We start from the raw sequence: 20,525 nt of genomic DNA, 5'->3' as shown, positions 1-20,525 counted from the left end.
CAGTAGATAACAGATAAGTACTACTATAGTTTATATAAACAAGCTGCTGTGTAGCCATGGGGGCAGCCATTCAAGCACAGGATACACAGTAGATAACAGATAAGTACTACTATAGTTTATATAAACAAGCTGCTGTGTAGCCATGGGGCCAGCCATTCAAGCACAGGATACACAGTAGATAACAGATAATTACTACTATAGTTTATATAAACAAGCTGCTGTGTAGCCATGGGAGCAGCCATTCAAGCACAGGATACACAGTAGATAACAGATAAGTACTACTATAGTTTATATAAACAAGCTGCTGTGTAGCCATGGGGGCAGCCATTCAAGCACGGTATGCACAGTAGATAACAGATAAGTACTACTATAGTTTATATAAACAAGCTGCTGTGTAGCCATGGGGGCAGCCATTCAAGCACAGGATACACAGTAGATAACAGATAAGTACTACTATAGTTTATATAAACAAGCTGCTGTGTAGCCATGGGGACAGCCATTCAAGCACAGGATGCACAGTAGATAACAGATAAGTACTACTATAGTTTATATAAACAAGCTGCTGTGTAGCCATGGGGGCAGCCATTCAAGCACAGGATACACAGTAGATAACAGATAAGTACTACTATAGTTTATATAAACAAGCTGCTGTGTAGCCATGGGGGCAGCCATTCAAGCACAGGATACACAGTAGATAACAGATAAGTACTACTATAGTTTATATAAACAAGCTGCTGTGTAGCCATGGGGGCAGCCATTCAAGCACAGGATACACAGTAGATAACAGATAAGTACTACTATAGTTTATATAAACAAGCTGCTGTGTAGCCATGGGGGCAGCCATTCAAGCACAGGATACACAGTAGATAACAGATAATTACTACTATAGTTTATATAAACAAGCTGCTGTGTAGCCATGGGGGCAGCCATTCAAGCACAGGATACACAGTAGATAACAGATAAGTCTCCGTCCAGTACAGCAATGTTTTATCTGTTATCTGCTATGTAACCTTCGAGTTTTGCTAATTTTTCGGGACAAATTTGCCCATCGCTGCTTTTCACCTGCCAGTAAAATATTTCCTTGTTCCACCACCGTCACAGCCAATTCATCACTGGCAGCATAACGAAGGTACAAACGTTTTTTGATTGGCCCAATTAAACTAGAAATCATTTAAAAAAAAGTTACCAATTTTTTGCACTCTTTGCCTCTATTACAAGGCGCTGTGATTTTATAGGAATTACTTCTACATAAGTGTTTGGAGGCTTCTCTCTATGAATAAATATCTCATCCAGGATTCCGTTCCCAGTAATACATATACTTGGCAGAATCGTTAATATTTAGCTGAGTCGAATTCTTGCCCTTAATGTAATTAAGCTTCACAGCAAAGGACAACTGAGCACAATATTTTTTTTGATGATGCAGTTCATTAAGTTTTGCTTAGATTGGAATATGCAAATTCATGTACAGATTTGCTGTCGTATTTATCAAATCTATCATCAAAAATGTGGAGGACTTGGTAAAGGGCAATTCTAAAATGTATCATATATATTAGGGATGCGCCGAATCCACTATTTTGGATTCGGCCAAACCCCCGAATCCTTTGCGAAAGATTTGGCCGAATACCGAACCGAACCCTAATTTGCATATACAATTTGCATATGTAAATTAGGGATGGGAAAACATTTTTTGCTTCCTTGTTTTGTGACAAAAAGTCACACCATTTCCCTCCCCGTCCCTAATTTGGAATCAGATTTGGTTCGGCCAGGCAGAAGGATTCGGCTGAATCCGAATCCTGCTGAAAAAGGCTGAATCCTGTCTGTTTGCCGGCTGCCCCTAGGCCGCGAGGTCTGAGCAGGCAGCCGTGCGGTCCTAGTGCCTGCCTACACTTCCCCTTCCCAGCGCTCCGGCGAAAAAGCGACGGCACAGCTGGTGTAAGTGAATGGGGACGCACACGTCCCCATAATGCGGCTGGGCGGCATGCCGCCCCTATTTTTTGCCGCCCTAGGCCCGGGCCTATGTGGCCTCGCCACAAATCCGGGCCTGGATTCGGTGTATCCCTAATATATATATATACATACAGTATATATATATATATATATATATATATATATATATATATATATATATATATATATATATATATATATATATATATATCAATAGCAAAGTGATTGTAGCAGCACACCTATGTCCAATTGAAAGTGATTCTGCTTTGAAAAAAAAACTAAATTCAGCCTTTGGTTTATTGTTTTAGGCTTTCCTGGGACAAGCTTTTGACTTAGCCTGGGATTTATGGATTTTCGGGATTAATGAATGTTCTAGTATTACAACAAGCTGGGATCTCACACATGACCCTCTCCTGGACCAGCAGGGAACATTAACTCCCCCTATCTCTGGTTTTCTCTTTCGTGTGGCTCTGGGCTAATGATCTGAAAAAATAAAAAAGAGAGAGAAATCCAGCCATCTAGTGACGAGTGTCCTGATTATCTTCATTTATTTTGCATTTGATTATCCCAGAAGTACCTTACATCCCTGACTAACCCTAGCTGCCCTGTTTATTTCCCCCTAAACTTATTAGTTGAAATATTAATGCATGCGAATAATATATTCAGCCTCCGCTGATTGATGCTTTCCCAAAAAGGGCGAGACAGGGCTGTATGAATTTTGGGGAAGGAGGGAGCAGATATTGCCCCAGCAGCGGCTTTTTCAGATCCATAATTCACAAGCCCTGAAGGCATTGCTTTCAAGGCATCGAAGCCGCAGGGCAAAAAAAAATAAGCCGGGCTCTTAAAAGTGAATGATTTTTGCTAATGTACAATTAATGCCGGGGAAAAACACAAAAGAGCAGGAATAGGGCGATGGAGACTTCTGATTAAGTTGGCACGTTGGCTTTGACGTTGGCTTTGACGTTGGCTTTGACGTTGGCTTTGACGAGTGTTTCTCTCTGGTTTTTCTCCTTTTTTATTTTTAACCATTTCAGAACATGACACATTTTCCTCACACTGACTCAATAAATACTGCCTGGATTGCCATTAACATGTTTGCTTGGAAAGATACATTAATATACAGCACATGCTATTGTCACAATCCCATGATGCCAATCCCAATGTAACCTCACATTTTGTTCTCTAAAAAAAGTCCCTCCACTTTCCATACTATTAGTATTAGTTTTGAGCATCATTTGTGGGTGATGGATCATTTTCAAAAAGCCATGCCATTTAGATATTGTAGGGGAGAGATTCCTCCCCTACAATATCTGCAATGTAATAAAAACTTGCAAATACGGTACTTCATTGGATCCATCAAATATATATATATATATGTATGTAGCATTTGAATGGGCATCACTCTTTTTCATTCTTTCTTTGTGAACAGTTTGCTGTTTTGGGGTCTAATAATATGCAGACATAATGCTAATATGCAGACATAAGTTTTTGCATAATCATCGATGAATAATGATGGGCAAATAAATTTGCCAGGTGCGAATTCGCGGAAACTTTCAGCGCCCGTGAATAAATTTGCAAAACTTCTGTGAAAATTTGTTGGCGAAAAATCCTCCGCTTCGAATAAATTTGGCCGGGTGTCACAATCAGAGCCGGGCCAACCCGGCCAGGCACCCTAGGCTACCTGGCCGGCCACGGTGGCGGTTGACCGCTCGTTCCGTTGCGCATGAGCAAAACTGCACCCTAGCGTGCATGCGCGAAACTGCGCGCATGCGCATTTACTCACAGGAATTAAAGCAGCGGCCGGGGAGAGACGGACACTGTGCTCGTGCAGACATGCGCAGCAGCGCATTTATGCACTAAAATTACAGCAGCGGCCGGGGAGAGACAGGACCGGACATGGGGTAGGCGACAGAGCAGGTACGTGCCTGGCACCCCCTCAGCTTTGCGCCCTAGGCACGTGCCTACTCTGCCTACCCCTAGTTCCGGCCCTGGTCAGAATAGTCACAGGCATAAACATTGTCGCGCATCAAAATTATTCAGACGCCCATTGACTTTAATGCTTTTGGGCAAAATAGGCGCGCGTATAACAATTGTCACGGGCGTTGAAACTGACGTGAGTTTGACTCTAAAAATTCTTAGAATTCGCCCAACACTAGCGATGAAGTTAGTCTATTGTTGGCGTCAAAGTGTTCCTTGAGGCCTTGTACTTGACATTAGTAAAAAAAAGCAGGTAAAGGTAATAGTAAAACTGTGTACAAATTATGAATTGTGTAAATACACTGATTTTGCCTCACGAGGAAACTTGCAACTTCGGAAAATGAAGAGCTCCGAGTGCCAACCCGCCGGCGATTTAGATTGTAGCCGACGGGAAGACATTGTGGAGAGATTAGTTGTCCGAAGAAGAGGCGATTTGTTGCCGGGCATCTGATCTCCCCGAATCTCCACGTGTGTCTCTGCCCTTATAAAGACATATATATATATATATGACCTATATGTACCTGCCCTACTCATTAAAATTAAATTTCTAAAAGGGGCTTCTTAAGGGTGTTATTTCCGTACTGTGGTGCATTTTCCATCCTTTTAGTCCACATGCTATTAATTAAATATTTTATTGGTTAGACCCTTCTGGTCTGATCCTATGCCTTGGTTGAAAACAGGTCCGGACTGAGAATTAAAATAGGCCTGACATTTCAGGTACACAGAGGCCCAAACAGCCCCCACCAGCCCACTAAATACTGACTTTCTATGGGACCTTATAGCAGCCACTCTGGCATTTGCCAGAAGCCACAGATTGCCAGTCCGGGCCTGGTTGAAAACAATTAAATCTTGGGTCTGCTGGTGTGTTGATAAAGATTTATCTGTAGTTTCTTCCATTGTGCCCACCCTCGCAGCTGACCATGTCTTACCTGGAATTGAATCGGTTGAAAATAGTTCAAATAAAGAAAATACATATAAAATGAGCGTAGGGCTAAAAGAGAAAGGTATTCGTGGTTTTATAAATGGTTCCTAAGAAGTTTTGAGTTGAATTGATCACTGTAGTCATCTTCACAAATGTTTATCTTATGAGGTCCCTCTATTTCTTGCAATGCAGGTGATGGGTTGGATAACAGTTTGGCCTCTCCGGGCACAGGGGATGATGATGACCCCGACAAGGAAAAAAAGAGGCAAAAGAAACGGGGCATTTTCCCAAAAGTAGCAACAAACATTATGAGGGCGTGGCTTTTCCAGCATCTCACGGTGAGTCTTCAGACATGCACCAGGTGTGGGCTTTAAAGGGCAAGCATGGTCTATACAATGTATTTCAATAAACTTCATGAGTTTTGATGTGCATCTCATGAACTGGCAGTAGTTTATGCTCGTTCTGTGGTTAAAATATCAACATAAAAACTCCTTTTCAAGCCATCTTGCAGCATTGTTCAGCATACGGTGTTTGGTAATTACGTGGGCAGCAGTTTTTCCAGTCCTGTAACCTACAAGAACCAACTAGCCATTTGTATGAGGGCAGAGACACACGGTCAGGTTTGGGGAGATTAGTCGCCCGGCAACAAATCTCCTCTTCTTCGGGGCAATTTATCTCCCAGAACTGCCTTCCTAGAATATAAATAGCCAGCTGCAGTGTTGGACTGGGACACCAGGGGCCCACCAAAAAACCTTAGACCAGCGGCCCACCCTCAGTACTATTTTTTTTTCTCTCCTCACTCAACCTCTATTCTCCAAGTCTCTTTTCTTTACATACTATAATCTATTTATTCCACCTATTTAGCCACTTTGTTCTCATAGAAATAGGGAATGGCCATGAAATAGGCCAAAAGTTTAGCAGCATGAGGGGCCACTGACACCTGGGCCCACCGGGAGTTTTCCTGGTATCCCTGTGGGACAGTCCGGCACTGGCCGGCGGGATGGCCCTCTGAGCGATTCATTTTCCGAAGTTGCCAGAAGTTTCCTCGTGAGGCAATTTTGGGCGACTTCAGAAAACAAAGCGATCCGATGGAACTCAGAGCGATTCATGTGCCATCCGAGTGCCAGGATGGAAGCCGGGAAGACCCCGAAGAAGAAGAAATCGTTCGACTATTTGACCATTCGATAGTTGAAGTACTGTCTCTTTAAAAAATACTTTGACCCCCTAGTTCGCCATCTAAAAGCTACCGAAGCCAATGTTAGCCTATGGGGGAGGTCCCCATAGGCTTGACTAACTTTTTTTGATCGAAGGATATTCCTTCGATCGTTGGATTTAAATCCTTTGAATCCTTCGACTTTGAATATCGTCGCAGATAGTTCGATCGAACGATCGAAGGTTAATTCCTTCGATCGTTGGATTTAAATCCTTTGAATCGTTCGATTCGAAGGATTTAATCGTTCGATCGAAGGAATTAACCTTCGATCGTTCGATCGAACTATCTGCGACGATATTCGAAGTCGAAGGATTTTAATTCCTAGTCGAATATCGAGGGTTAATTAACCCTCGATATTCGACCCTTAGTGAATTGGCCCCACCATGTTTCCTTATTCTCCGTCTCATTGTGTAAACGATGTAGAATTCCACAGTCATTTATATTGATAATGTAATGAATATTGTAGATGTGGAGCCTTTTGGTTTTAGCTACTTTAGTCTACGCTAAATATAATTTGACATCGAGCTGTAGGAAGCAATAGTTCCTGCAGTTTTATCTTTGGTCAAGGTGAAAGTGATGCCAGTTATAGACAATGAGGCTGTGACATAGACAACACTATTAACACCATCTTTTGGTTTGTAAATACAAGTACTCCTGGGTCCATCAAGAATTGCCTTAAAGGAGCCCCACTGAGATTATATTTGCATTCATATAAGATATATTCATATGAGATATTAATCTTGCAGTTATCAATGTTGAATCTCATCTGCTCGTTAGACACCTATGGGGGAATGTAATAAAAGTGGGTAACGAAGTTATGCCTCTGGGCGAACAAATTTGCCGGATTTAATATAACTTTTGCGAACCTGGAAACTGTTTAGCGACCACTTCTGACAGTGGAAGAATGTTTGCGAATTTTATAGTTTGCGCCAGTAATAAAACTTCTTACTGAAAAAGTTGTTCCGTTTGCTCCGAAAGATTACGACACCTTGAAGCACTTCTTAAAAGTGGGCAATGCGCAATTAAAATTCGCAATGAAATAACAGTTTAAAGGGATACTGTCATTTTTTTTTCAAAATGAATCAGTTAATAGTGCTGCTCCAGCAGAATTCTGCACTGAAATCCATTTCTCAAAAGAGCAAACATATTTTATTATATTCAATTTTTAAATCTGACATGGGGCTAGACATATTGTCAATTTCCCAGCTGCCCCCAGTCACGTGACTTTTGCCTGCACTTTAGGAGAGAAATGCTTTCTGGCAGGCTGCTGTTTTTCCTTCTCAATGTAACTGAATGTGTCTCAGTGGGACCTGGATTTTACTATTGAGTGTTGTTCTTAGATCTACCAGGCAGCTGTTATCTTGTGTTAGGGAGCTGCTATCTGGTTACCTTCCCATTGTTCTTTTGTTTGGCTGCTGGGGGGGAAAGGGAGGGAGTGATATCACTCCAACTTGCAGTACAGCAGTAAAGAGTGATTGAAGTTTATCAGAGCACAAGTCACATGACTGGGGGCAGCTGGGAAATTGACAATATGTCTAGCCCCATGTCAGATTTCAAAATTAAATATAAAAAAATCTGTTTGCTCTTTTGAGAAATGGATTTCAGTGCAGAATTCTGCTGGAGCAGCACTGTTAACTGATGTGTTTTGGGAAAAAAAAGAATTCTCATGAAAATTTGAAAAAATGTAAATTTGCAAGCCTGAATGCAAAGAAATCTATGGGTGCAGGCACTGTTCACTGCATAAAACCTTCCTTTCATTTGTTCTGACAGATTAGACTTGTTTACATTCATACTAACATGGGGGCGTTGGACAATGGACCAGTACTATTAAGTAATATATTGCTTCATTTGCATTTGTTTGCATTGGTGCTGGATCTTAACAGTTACATCAGTGGTTGCTTAAACAAGCAGGCAAAAACGGCCGTGTGTAAGAGCCCTAAATAAAAGGAAAAGCATATTAGGAATACTGTATTTCACATTTACAGACTGTACAGGTTTACTGATTTGGGCTTCCCATTCCTGTCTCAATATACTTTTTCCCACGGTGTCCGTTTTGACACTGAAAAGCCCAAAAAGTTGTGGTAAAAAAAGATGCGATTTTATATTTTTTGCGATTTACTATGTCCCGAAGTTGTTCCAAGTCCAGATCCAAAAATACTTCATCTAAAGGTGGCCATACACGGGCCGATAAAAGCTGGAGACAGACCGACAGTCGGCAGCTTATTGGCCCGTGTATGGGGCCCCCCGACGGGCTTCCCCGATCGAGATCTGGCCGAAAGTCAGGCAGATCTCGGACGGATGGGACTAAAAATCCTGTCGGATCGCGGCCACATCTGTTCGTTGATGCGGTCCCGCGATCCGACCGCCCGTTACCATTCGTTAGGATCCGATCATTGGGCCCTAGGGCCCACGATCAGATCAGCCTGATATCGCCCACCTCAAGGTGGGCATATCGGGGAGAGATCCGCTCGTTTGGCGACATCGCCAAACGAGCGGATCTCTCCGTGTATGGCCACCTTAAAACCTGCCAAATTAATGTAAAAGTCAATGGCAGATGTTCCCTTAACCATTTCTAGATGTTTTAACCCTCATGAAATGTTCAGAGTTTGACACTGGTTTTTCCCGCGAAAACTCAAATTTTTCATGGTTCAAACATGATAAATATGGGTTTTTTGCAACACAAACCGAAAAATTCGTTTCTTCGAGTTTTTTTTTTATTGAAAAATAAGGGCAAATCATGGATTCTATTTTGGTCTGACTTTTTTTATTCAGATTTTGACGAATAACCCCCTAAATATCACTTACCATGGCGGCAGCGTAAGTTGATGTTTTTATATAACTGATAAGAGTCTTATTTACTCCTAGGTAGACTATTTATACTTAGAAAGAGTTCTACTAAGGCATACATTGTAGGTTGTAGATTCTTCTCAATGGTGTGGCCCTGGGCTAAAGTGACTGCCAGTGTTCTTTCTATTGGATATGCTTCATATAATGCGATTAGATTATGGGAATCCATTGAGGTTGTTAGAGAACATTTAGCTTGTAGGTGATGTGCAAGGAAAGTTAATTGTATAGATGCCAAAAGGAGCCGTCGTTGAGTTGAGCTATCTGAGAAAGCCCTACGTAGATATATGAATCTATTTGTGTGAAGTATTATTCTGCAGGGGAATTAGGTGAACTTTTAAAAATGAATTTATCAGGTCAGATCAGTGACTGCTGATTTATGATGCGTCTCTTGAACAATTTCAGTTTGGCCTCTCTTTGCCATATTTGACAGTAATGACTATTTGGGGCCCAGTCAATGGCTTTACCATGTTAGACTCTAGTTTACCCTAAAGAAGAAGCTCACAGTAAAACCTTAAATGTAACTTTTAGTATGATGTACACAGTAGATACTTTGTAATTGACTTGATTTTTTTATTTTTCTCATGCTTTTTTGAATTATTAAGATTTTCTGTTGCACATACTTCAGACTTAATCTTTATCTGGATTTATTACCCTAACATTCAAAAGATGAATAGTAGTGAGGCTGAATGGAGAGATAAGCAATAACTATATATGAATAACAATACCATGATTGGTTTCCATTTCATTTTTTTTTGGTATCCCGGGTTATTGACGGCAAGAAAGCATTTTCAGTTGCAGGCTAAAAGGAGTCGGAATAGAAAAAAAACATAAAAAATTGCGACTTATTAAACTTCACCTTTAAATGTTGACTGAAACTGTGATTAATAGGTCAGTACAGCTCTGAACTTGTGTCTACATTGTGTAATTGTGCCGACTAACCGTTTTATTGCATGCTACAAGCTGATAAAGCTCTGATTAAATATTGGTCGTTTTAATAATCTAAGGGCAGAGGGCTGCAGTGCTCACAGCTAGAGGTTCTATGTGGCACCCTTGGGAGCAGGGTGTTGGTGCACATACACATTGTAGCCTATGATTTAGGGTAGAGTCACAGCTGGAGATTTGGGGAGATTTAGTCGCCCAGCGACAAATCTCCTCTTTTTCAGGGCGACTTATCTCCCCCGAACTGCCTTCTAGCCGGCTAGAATGTAAATCGCCGGCGGGATGGCACTTGGAGCTCTTTGTTTTCCGAAGTCGCCTGAAGTTTTCTTCCGAAACGCGTCAGGCAATGTAGAGCCTCAACCTGTTGCAATAAAGACTCTCTTCTTTTACCCGGAGTGCCGCCTGATCTATGTTTGAATGGTAACATTGTTGATCGTAACACTGGTTCTTCAAACCCCATCATCACGTCGAAAGTCTTGGCTCTAAAACAGTTCTGTTTTAAAGGACCAGTAACATCAAAATATTAGTAAACATAGAAAAAAACATAGAAAAAAAAAACACCATGACAAATTAAACTTTAAAATCACAAAGCCTTTATTAAGAAATAAATTACCGAAATTCCGCTTCCGCTCCTCTTCCGAAAACATGACACAGTGATGATCCATCGTGCGACGCTCAATTTCTCCTCCCTGGCTATCTCCTATAAGAACGTCAGGGAGGAGAAATCGAGCACCGCATGATTGATCGCCCGATTGCTTTCTGAAGAGGATCGCAAGCGGTGTTTTAATAAAGACGTTGCGATTTTAAGTTAAATTCGTCTTGGTGGTTTTTTTTATGTATACTAACAAATTAAAAAAAAAAAAAGATGTTACTGGTCCCTTAAGAAGGAGTATAGAAATAGAATTCTATTTAACAGTGACATAAATGTTGGGGTTTATTTAATGTATAGTATGTTTTACTGGTAATAGGACATCATTTTGCACCAATAGGAAGTTTTTGTGGGCCTTGACTCTGTGGCTTCTAATGTGAGATTGGTGCAACCAGTTTGGAGAAAATTGTCATTGTATCACTCAACAAAAGGTGCTGGGAACAATGATAAGGAACAATGATTTGGGCACATATGTGCGTTATGTCTGTGTGGAGCCATAAAAGGATTACATTTTACCCTTCATTGCCATTTGAACAAAGAGGCAACAAGAGGCCCAAATCAGCCAACCCAGAACCAGTTAACAGCTTTGCACTGTGTGGCTAAAATGACTGTACCCTCCCTTAAATTAGGTTTTCAGCCAATTAAAGTTCCTTTTCTCCCTGCAGTTGGCGGCTCTCTGTTCCCAGCCACCCTGGGACGACGATGAGTAGGATTTCTATTCAGAGCTCATTCATTATCTCCATTACGTCCAGAAGAATAAGTGGCAATGGCAATTGTTAAGGACAGTCTGTGGGTTAGGGCTAACATTTATCATACAGGCATTTATCATACAGGCATTTATCATACAGGCATTTATCATATAAAGATAAATATATAGGAAGGTCAGAAGGTCAGTGATCCCAATGTTATTAAAAGGGAATAAAGATAAATATATAGGAAGGTCAGTGATCCCAATGTTATTAATAGGGAATAAAGATAAATATATAGGAAGGTCAGTGATCCCAATGTTATTAATAGGGAATAAAGATAAATATATAGGAAGGTCAGGGATCCCAATGTTATTAATAGGGAATAAAGATAAATATATAGGAAGGTCAGTGATCCCAATGTTATTAATAGGGAATAAAGATAAATATATAGGAAGGTCAGTGATATGATCCCAATGTTATTAATAGGGAATAAAGATAAATATATAGGAAGGTCAGTGATCCCAATGTTATTAATAGGGAATAAAGATAAATATATAGGAAGGTCAGTGATCCCAATGTTATTAATAGGGAATAAAGATAAATATATAGGAAGGTCAGTGATATGATCCCAATGTTATTAATAGGGAATAAAGATAAATATATAGGAAGGTCAGTGATCCCAATGTTATTAATAGGGAATAAAGATAAATATATAGGAAGGTCAGTGATCCCAATGTTATTAATAGGGAATAAAGATAAATATATAGGAAGGCCAGTGATCCCAATGTTATTAATAGGGAATAAAGATAAATATATAGGAAGGTCAGTGATCCCAATGTTATTAATAGGGAATAAAGATAAATATATAGGAAGGCCAGTATTTTTTTCCAGAAAAGGTGGCAACCCTATATATGATGATCTGTGCCAATGCCTGGACTATTAGTGGGTTTGATAACAGAGAGCAGGCCAATAGCGCGTGGGCAAGTAGAGAGGAGGAGGAGGAGCACAAAGGAAAAAGCCTGGGTGTAATTATATGGATTCAATAGTGCGGCTGCTGAGGAAGCCAAAAATTTGTCAGCACTCAGAAAAAATGTATTTTCATTTTAGACTCAACCCATATTAACTCGTCATTATCATCTTTCTGTGTTAACGTTTGTCCAATATTAAAAGCCTTGAGTATCAATACAAAGCAGAATTAACCCTGTCAGGCCACCGCGGTCTGTTGAATAATCGCCGTTTGCCTTAGTGGAAGCTGCAAATGCTGCGATCCAGGACTCTACTGTATCATTAGTCCAATTACATAGTATTAAACTCTTCTCTGCATCCTAAATTGCATCTCACTGTCTTTTCTGGAAGTGCATTTGGCTCACAAACAATGAGCTGTTGGTTTAGTTTCTCTTTGGGTTACAGTCTATTAACCATTGCTTTCTAGGCCTGTCCCTGCTAATTCCTTCATAGAAGTGGAAAAGTTTACTTTCTGCTGAATGGATAATGTTTATTCTTTGACTTGGGCAAATGTGTTGGCGATGGAGCGTTTTATTCTAAATAAACAGAGCAGTTAAAACACAGGGGATGGGACTCTTTCACAAAACCGTATGACGGACCAATCAGGAGATAATGTTTGTTTCATGTCTTTGTACTAGATGTGTTTTTTTACACTTAGGGGCAGATTTATCAAAGGTCGAGGTGAATTTCTGAATTGAAAAAATTAGAATTTCGAGCTATTTTTGTACCTCGACTAGGGAAAAGTCCAAATTCGATCTGAATTTGAAAAAAACCTCCCAAATTGCTGTTTTAGCCTATGCGGGACCTCCTAGAACCGATTTGGAGTCAATTGGTGGACTTGGTGGGATATTCCTTCGATTCAAATTCAGCCGAATATGGACCTATTCGATCAAAGACGGACCTATTTGATCAAATAAAAAATTGGACTTAATTTCGGTTGGTTTTTTTGAACTCTAATTTCGTCGTTTTTTCAATTTGAAATTCGACCCTTGATAAATATCCCCCTTAATGTATCTTGAATTCTCTTTGCAGAGCAAACGATAGTAAAATACTTTAGCATCATTCAACATAGAAAATAATTCTTACATAGCAATACTTGTCCTTTCTATGCACGAGGTCATTCTTACATGCTTTGCAATTTATTGACACTCCTAAGGCATTTTAAAGGGATACTGTCATGGGGAAAAACATTTTTTTTCAAAACACATCAGTTAATAGTGCTGCTCCAGCAGAATTCTGCACTGAAATCCATTTCTCAAAAGAGCAAACTGATTTTTTTATATTCAATTTTGAAATCTGACATGGGGTTAGACATATTGTCAATTTCCCAGCTGCCCCCAGTCATGTGACTTGTGCTCTGATAAACTTCAGTCACTCTTTACTGCTGTACTGCAAGTTGGAGTGATATCACCCCCTCCCTTTTCCCCCAGCAGCCAAACAAAAGAACAATGGGAAGGTAACCAGATAGCAGCTCCCTAACACAAGATAACAGCTGCCTGGTAGATCTAAGAACAACACTCAATAGTAAAATCCAGGTCCCACTGAGACACATTGGGGCAGATTCACTAAGGGTCGAATTTCGAAGTAAAAAATACTTCGAAATTCGACCCTCGAATTGAAATCCTTCGACTTCGAATATCGAAGACGAAGGATTTAGCGCTAAACGTTCGTTCGATCGATCGAAGGATTTTTCGTTCGATCGAACTATTAAATCCTTCGAATCGAACGATTCGAAGGATTTTAATCCAACGATCGAAGGAAAATCCTTCGATCAAAAAATCACAGGCAAGCCTATGGGGACCTTCCCCATAGGCTAACATTGACTTCGGTAGCTTTTAGCTGCCGAAGTAGGGGGTCGAAGTTTTTTTTAAAGGGAAAGTACTTCGACTATCGAATGGTCGAATAGTCGAACGATTTTTACTTCGAATCGTTCGATTTCGTTCGAATTCGAACGAATTTAACCAATTCGATGGTCGAAGTACCCAAAAAATACTTCGAAATTCGAATTTTTTTCATTCGAATCCTTCACTCGAGCTTAGTGAATCGGCCCCATTCAGTTACATTGAGAAGGAAAAACAGCCGCCTGCCAGAAAGCATTTCTCTCCTAAAGTCACATGACCAGGGGCAGCTGGGAAATTGACAATATGTCTAGCCCCATGTCAGATTTCAAAATTGAATGTAAAAAAATCTGTTTGCTCTTTTGAGAAATGGATTTCAGTGCAGAATTCTGCTGGAGCAGCACTATTAACTGATGCGTTTTGGAAAAAACATGCTTTCCGATGACAGGATCCCTTTAAAGTAGATTCTTCCATGCAGTGGAAGTATCTTTTTTTCCTTTAAACTAGGGTGAGCAAAAAATGCATAGGGACATCGAGTAAACATCCTTCAGAAACAATTTATTTAATTGTGCTCCAAATATTCCTTTGATTTCCTTTGAATTGCTTAACCATTTTTGTGGGATGTGATGTTTAGGACTTGTCGGCTAATAAAAATGGCGGCTGCCTGCAGAAAGTGTATCAATAGGTGTAAATATGATTATTTAATAAGCTCGTTGCATTTCTATATGTTGCAGCATCCGTACCCCTCAGAAGAACAGAAGAAGCAGTTGGCGCAGGATACGGGACTGACTATTTTGCAAGTTAACAACTGGTAAGAAAGTCTGGATCTTTGCAGTCTTTTCAGTGACACGTCCGCTGATTGAAACGGGTGGAAAAACATGGTTTTCCAATTAGAAATACAGGTAGGGGATCTGTTATCCGGAAACCCATTATTCAGAAAGCACTGAATTACGGAATTATTATAAATTTATCCGAAAAAAAATCCAAATTCTTAAAAGTGATTTCCTTTTTCTGTGTAATAATAAACCAGTCGCTTGTACTTGATCCCAACTAAGATATAATTAATCCTTATTGGAAGCAAAACCAACTTATTGGCTTTATTTGATGTTTATATGATTTTCAAGTAGACTTAAGGTATGAAGATCCAAATTATAGAAAGATCTGTTATCCGGAACACCCCAGGTCCCGAGCAGTCTGGACAACAGGTCCCACAGCTGTATATTAAGGATGAAGATATCTAGCTGGCTGTGCAGGTACCTCTTATAACTGTTCAGCTTTGTACGGCAGCAATAAGGTCACTTTGTCAGCATGAAATTCTGGCCACAACCCCTGGCACCGATTCTTTTTATGAAAAAGTTATGTCTTTTTTTGGACATGTTGTTGCACTTTTTTTTGTAAATAGAATCTGAGCCAGTCCAAGTAGTCCGATTGCTGTGACATCTTTGTTGTTAGTGGGGATCTGAGAATCTGATTTCATGCATGTGACAGTTTGATTATCAGTGTTGCTGTAAAATTCTAATGTTGTTAGAGAAATGCAGAAGAAAAGTAGCCATTGTGCTTATTTGCGACATGCAGTCTTGGGGCAATAGTGCTAGGTGCATGGCTAGGGTTGCCACTTCACCTCTTTAAAGGAGAAGGAAATTCCCTGGGCACTAAAAACCCTCCCCCCTCCCTTGTGTTGCCCCCCTCCCTCCTCCCCCCTGGCCTACCTGTCCCCCCGGGCAAATGCCCCTAACTTGTTACTCACCCCTTTGCGCAGGTCCAGTCCACGGAGTTCACAGGCGCCATCTTCTCCCAAGCGATCTTCTTCCTGCTTTGACCGGCGTTTTTGGTGCATGCGCAGTAGGAGCATTTCACCGGTACGGATCTACTGCGCATGCGCCAAAAGTCACTAAGTTTTCCGACATTCGGCACATGTGCAGTAGGTCCGTACCGTAGATCGTTTGGGAGAAGATGGCGCCTGTGAACTCCGTGGACTGGACCTGCGCAGAGGGGTGAGTAACAAGTTAGGCAGAGAACAGATATCCGAATGTGTAAATTTCCGCACTTCCCTCGCCTTTCCTATGACAATTCCTGCTAGATGGTGCAAAAAACTCTCTAGACGGTCGGCACACGTCAATCATAGTAATCACAGTTGAATGGAAGAGAGCAGCACAACACCAATTTGTTGCAGGTGGGGAGCTTCCCCATTTATTTTTCACCACCAAAAAATCAACGTTTCGGGGGGGTTTTCACCCACCCTTCATCAGGTCATCAAGTTAGGGGCATTTGCCCGGGGGAGCAGGTAGGCCAGGGGGAGGAGGAGGGAGGGGGGCAACACAGTTGGATTTAAATCCAACGATCGAAGGAATATCCTTCGATCAAAAAAAGTTAGCCAAGCCTATGGGGACCTTCCCCATAGGCTAACATTGAGTTCGGTAGCTTTTAGATGGTGAACTAGGGGGGTCGAAGTTTTTTTTAAAGATTTTTACTACGAATCCTTTGATTAGAAGTCGTAGTCGAAGGTCGAAGTAGCCCATTCGATGGTCGAAGTAGCCCAAAAAAACTTCGAAATTCGACGTTTTTTTACTTTGAATGCTTCACTTGAAGTTAGTGAATCGGCCCCTTAGACTTTGATCGTACAATTAAATCGTGGGACGCAACATGTTGCATTTCACCTGCGCTCGGCGCATACATGCATCTGTGTGAGTACAGCCCCCTTCACAATAATTGAGTGCGTCTACTCCTCTGCTCCCCTACGGCTGAACGGAAGAAAGTGCAACACAGGCGAGCGCAGGTAAAAACATGTGTAAGAGCCGTTAGGCCCAATGGCCCAAATATTACGCATTGTTGCCTTGCAGCGGTGAATTCCTCAGTTCAAATCTTACAGAGGGACTGTTTCCAATAAATTTATACCCATTTTGGCATTGGTTTTCTCCCATGCAGGCAGTTTAATCGGCTGCTTGTTAATGACCTTAGACTGTAAGCTCCAGTGGGGCATGGACAGATGTGAATAAGTGGAATCTTAGTATTGTGCAACATGTTGGCACTTTTATACATCAAATGTAAAATCATTTTATTGGTATTAAATCCTCATGCAGTTTTACAATCTATTAAAAACTGCCCGGCTGGCTTTCCTTGTTACACTTCAAACAATTAAAAAATAAATAAATAATTAGCTGTAATTTATTTCAATTCATTTTGGCGGACTTCATACACCTTCAACTTCAATTCATCCTATATGTGCTATAAATTCATCAACGCAGGTGGTTTGTTTGATAACTTGTATTAATAAAGTCCACAATCCGTTGGTGCGTGTTGCTGTAAATTCAATAAAAACGTCCCGTGCCGATTCCGTTTAATCTTTACATTAGTGCAGGCTGCTTAACATAAAACTGCTCAAATTTGCTTATCATTAACTGGAGGATTAGTTCAGCAAGTTCAGGATGGAAAATACCTTGTGGGAGCTTTTGTACATCAGGAATAATAATCTCTGTATGACCTCATGTTTATTCATACGACATCACCTAGGGCCCAACAATTGGATCCTAACGAACGGGAACGAGCGGTCGGAACGTGGGACCGCATCAACGCATAGATGCGGCCGCGATCCGACGGGATCTTTAGTCTCATCCGATCGGTGAAGCCCCTCGGGGGGTCCCATATATGGGCCAATAAGCTGCCGACTCGGTCTGTCGGCAGATTTTATTGGCCCGTGTATGGCCACCTTTAAGATGGCCATAGATGCAAAAATTTGATCATACGAATTCACTGTTTAGTGCTCATTGGAAGTAACTTTTCTAATTTAGTATCCTACAGTATGTGCACTCTGGGTTCAGGGTAGAACTACACGGACGACTTCTATGCATTTTTGGCGAATCCGTCGCGCTGCACCAAAACGCAGGTGTCAAATCGGATGTGATGGAAAATAAGGTAAGAAATACAAATGTCGGATCTTGTCGCAGCGTTCATCCAACTAGATTGACGCTGCAATACCATCCGACATTGCTATTACTTACCCTTATTCTTGCATCCAATTTGACGCCTGGGTTTAGGTGCAGCACGTTGGATCCGCCGAAAACGCATAGAAGTTGTCCGTGTAGTTCTCCCCTTAGTCAATAGGTGCTACAGACTTGTGCCAATTCAACACTTTTGCTGTTAAAACCACCCGCCACAAATGTCGCCGTCCCACAGGGAAAATAACTTGAGCACAATTTACCAAAAAAAGACATTTATTGTATACAAGTTGCTGTGGATAAAATTGTACTAAAATTCTAGAAAATGGAACTGTATCGTGCGTAAAAAAAACATGTCTATTTGTATCAGAAAAATGGACTTTAAACACTGCACTAGATCATTAGATCAAGGCTCAATGGGGCAAATTCACTAAAGGACGAAGTGCCTAACGCTAGCGTAGCGCATTTTTGATAATTCGCGGATTCACTAACGGACGCTGGCGTAAATTCGCTAGTGTTACTTCACACCCTTACGCCTGGCGAATTTGTGCAACGGACGTAACTACGCAAATTCACTAACGTGCGCAGTGTACTGAACGCTACCTTTTACGCCAGACTTCCTTCGCCACCTCAGACCAGGCGAAGCGCAATAGAGTAGATAGGGATTGCTTCAAAAAAAGTTAAACATTTTTCTAAGTCACAAAAAACGTTGGCGTTTTTTCTTTTTTTATGGGTGATAGGCTGAAAAAGATCGAAAATTATTTTTGGGGCTCCCCTCCTTCCCCCCTACATTTCCTAACTCATGGCACCTTAACTATACAGTGGGCACATGTGTAGGGCAAAATAAACATTTTATTTGCTGTTTTGAAGGTTTCCCAGGCTTGTGTAGTGATGCTACATATTCCTCCATTGTAACTTCAATTTGGCGCCGTATGCAAATTAATCATTGCTAGCGTAACTTTGCATTGCTTGGCGAATTAACGCTAGCGCAACTTCACAACCTTACGCTAGCCCTGAGCGCAACTTCGGATTTTAGTGAATTTGCGTAGCGCTGGCGAAAATACGTCTGGCGAAGTGCAGCGAATCGTGGCGAAGCGCGGCGAATCGGACGCCAGCGCAACAACGAATCTTAGTGAATGTCCCACTATGAGGGAGAGAGAGAGAGAGAGAGAGAGAGGCGCAGAGAAGCAGCAGGATTTGTAGACAAAGATCAGAGCCACGAAGAAATTATATTGGATTTACTTATCGAAATACAGGGCCGGTCTTTTATCACAGGCTTATTTTTGGGCTGATGTTCAGATTAATTGAAACGACGGTTCCTTTTCAGAATTCCGGCCAACGTATTTGCACGGATTTGAGGACTAATACAAACGTAATTACATGGGACTCTATTTTATCATTCTAATTCCATGTATGCGGCTCTGGATTTACAAATGAGAAGCCTTTGCCTTTTATTCGCAGCTTTTCCTTAATATATTTATCAAAGCCGGTTCATTTACAAAGCTCTCTATCTGCAGCGTCCAGGTGGCCAGACACCAACAAAGCCGCTCGTTTTATCGGCCTGATGAGACGCCCGCAGGTCAATTGATTTTCCTGGTTCCTTGATTTCGTTTTCCCCCCTCATTTTTTACGGAGAGACGCACTCTGAGAATTAGCCGGTTTGTCTGACTTATCAGTCAGCCAATTTTTTTTTTCTTCACTCTTTTCCTAAGATACTTACGTTGGCCACGGGAAGTGCAGTTATCCGAGTTGAATGCGCCGTATAGTGTGGATATTAAATCAGTAACCGGAGCTCACGCGCAGCCATTTCCATTGTGAGTGTAATACAGAAAGTCTTGCGCCCAGAGAGGCATAAGATTGAGTTGCTTTGCTTCTGTCACTGTCATTAATGTACAAATAAACTGCAAAAGAGATGATACTGGTGCACAACAAGGGGAAGCTGATCCATCCACTAAACAGATTTTCTTTTATTCAGCTTTATTTGAATTAAACCCTTATTACTGTATCCAGGGGTGTAACTACAGAGGAAGCAGACCCTGCGCTTGTAGGGAGGTATAGGGGCCCCATGAGGCCCTAATTCATATAACATTTTCAATGAAATTGGTAAAACAAGTCAACATCTAGACATTTTGGGGGCCAGAAAAATAATTTGCTGTGGGGCCCAGTAATAACTAGTTACGCCACTGACTATATATTAGTAGTGATGGGCGAATAAATCCACCTGGCGCGAATTTGTGGTGAATTTCTGCGTCGATAAATTCCCGAAATTCCCACGAAAATTCGGTGTCCAAAAATTTTGGACGCATGTCCGAAAAGTCTCTCACGTCAAAATCACCCCACCTCAACACTATTTGGACGCCCATTGACTTTAACACGCTGTCAAAGTTGGCGTTCATTTTTGAGTTTCGTTAATTTTTTGCGAAGTTTTCATTGTTTCACGAATTTCGCAGGAAATTCATGGATTCATGGAGAGACATTCGCCCATCACTATATATTAGCTCTAGAAGCTCAGAGAATCGGTTTCCCTATTTCCAGAGGCTAAAAATAATGGGGCTCAACTACTA

General features: G+C 41.2%; 1 protein-coding gene across 4 annotated transcripts in view; it reads left to right on the top strand.

The window, feature by feature from the left end:
- LOC108699714 (homeobox protein Meis2) overlaps positions 1-20,525 on the top strand; it is a 96,884-nt gene that overhangs the window by 50,517 nt on the left and 25,842 nt on the right. For all 4 annotated transcript variants that reach the window (XM_018232204.2, XM_018232205.2, XM_018232202.2 and 1 more), the window contains exons 8-9: positions 5,039-5,184; positions 14,761-14,837. In XM_018232204.2, coding sequence (XP_018087693.1) covers positions 5,039-5,184; positions 14,761-14,837 — 223 coding nt within the window. The remainder of the gene's footprint in view (positions 1-5,038; positions 5,185-14,760; positions 14,838-20,525) is intronic.

The sequence above is a fragment of the Xenopus laevis genome, chromosome 8S (assembly GCF_017654675.1).
Source record: "Xenopus laevis strain J_2021 chromosome 8S, Xenopus_laevis_v10.1, whole genome shotgun sequence".
Classification (NCBI taxonomy): Eukaryota; Metazoa; Chordata; class Amphibia; order Anura; family Pipidae; genus Xenopus; species Xenopus laevis.
This window is presented reverse-complemented; position numbering and strand designations above follow the sequence as displayed.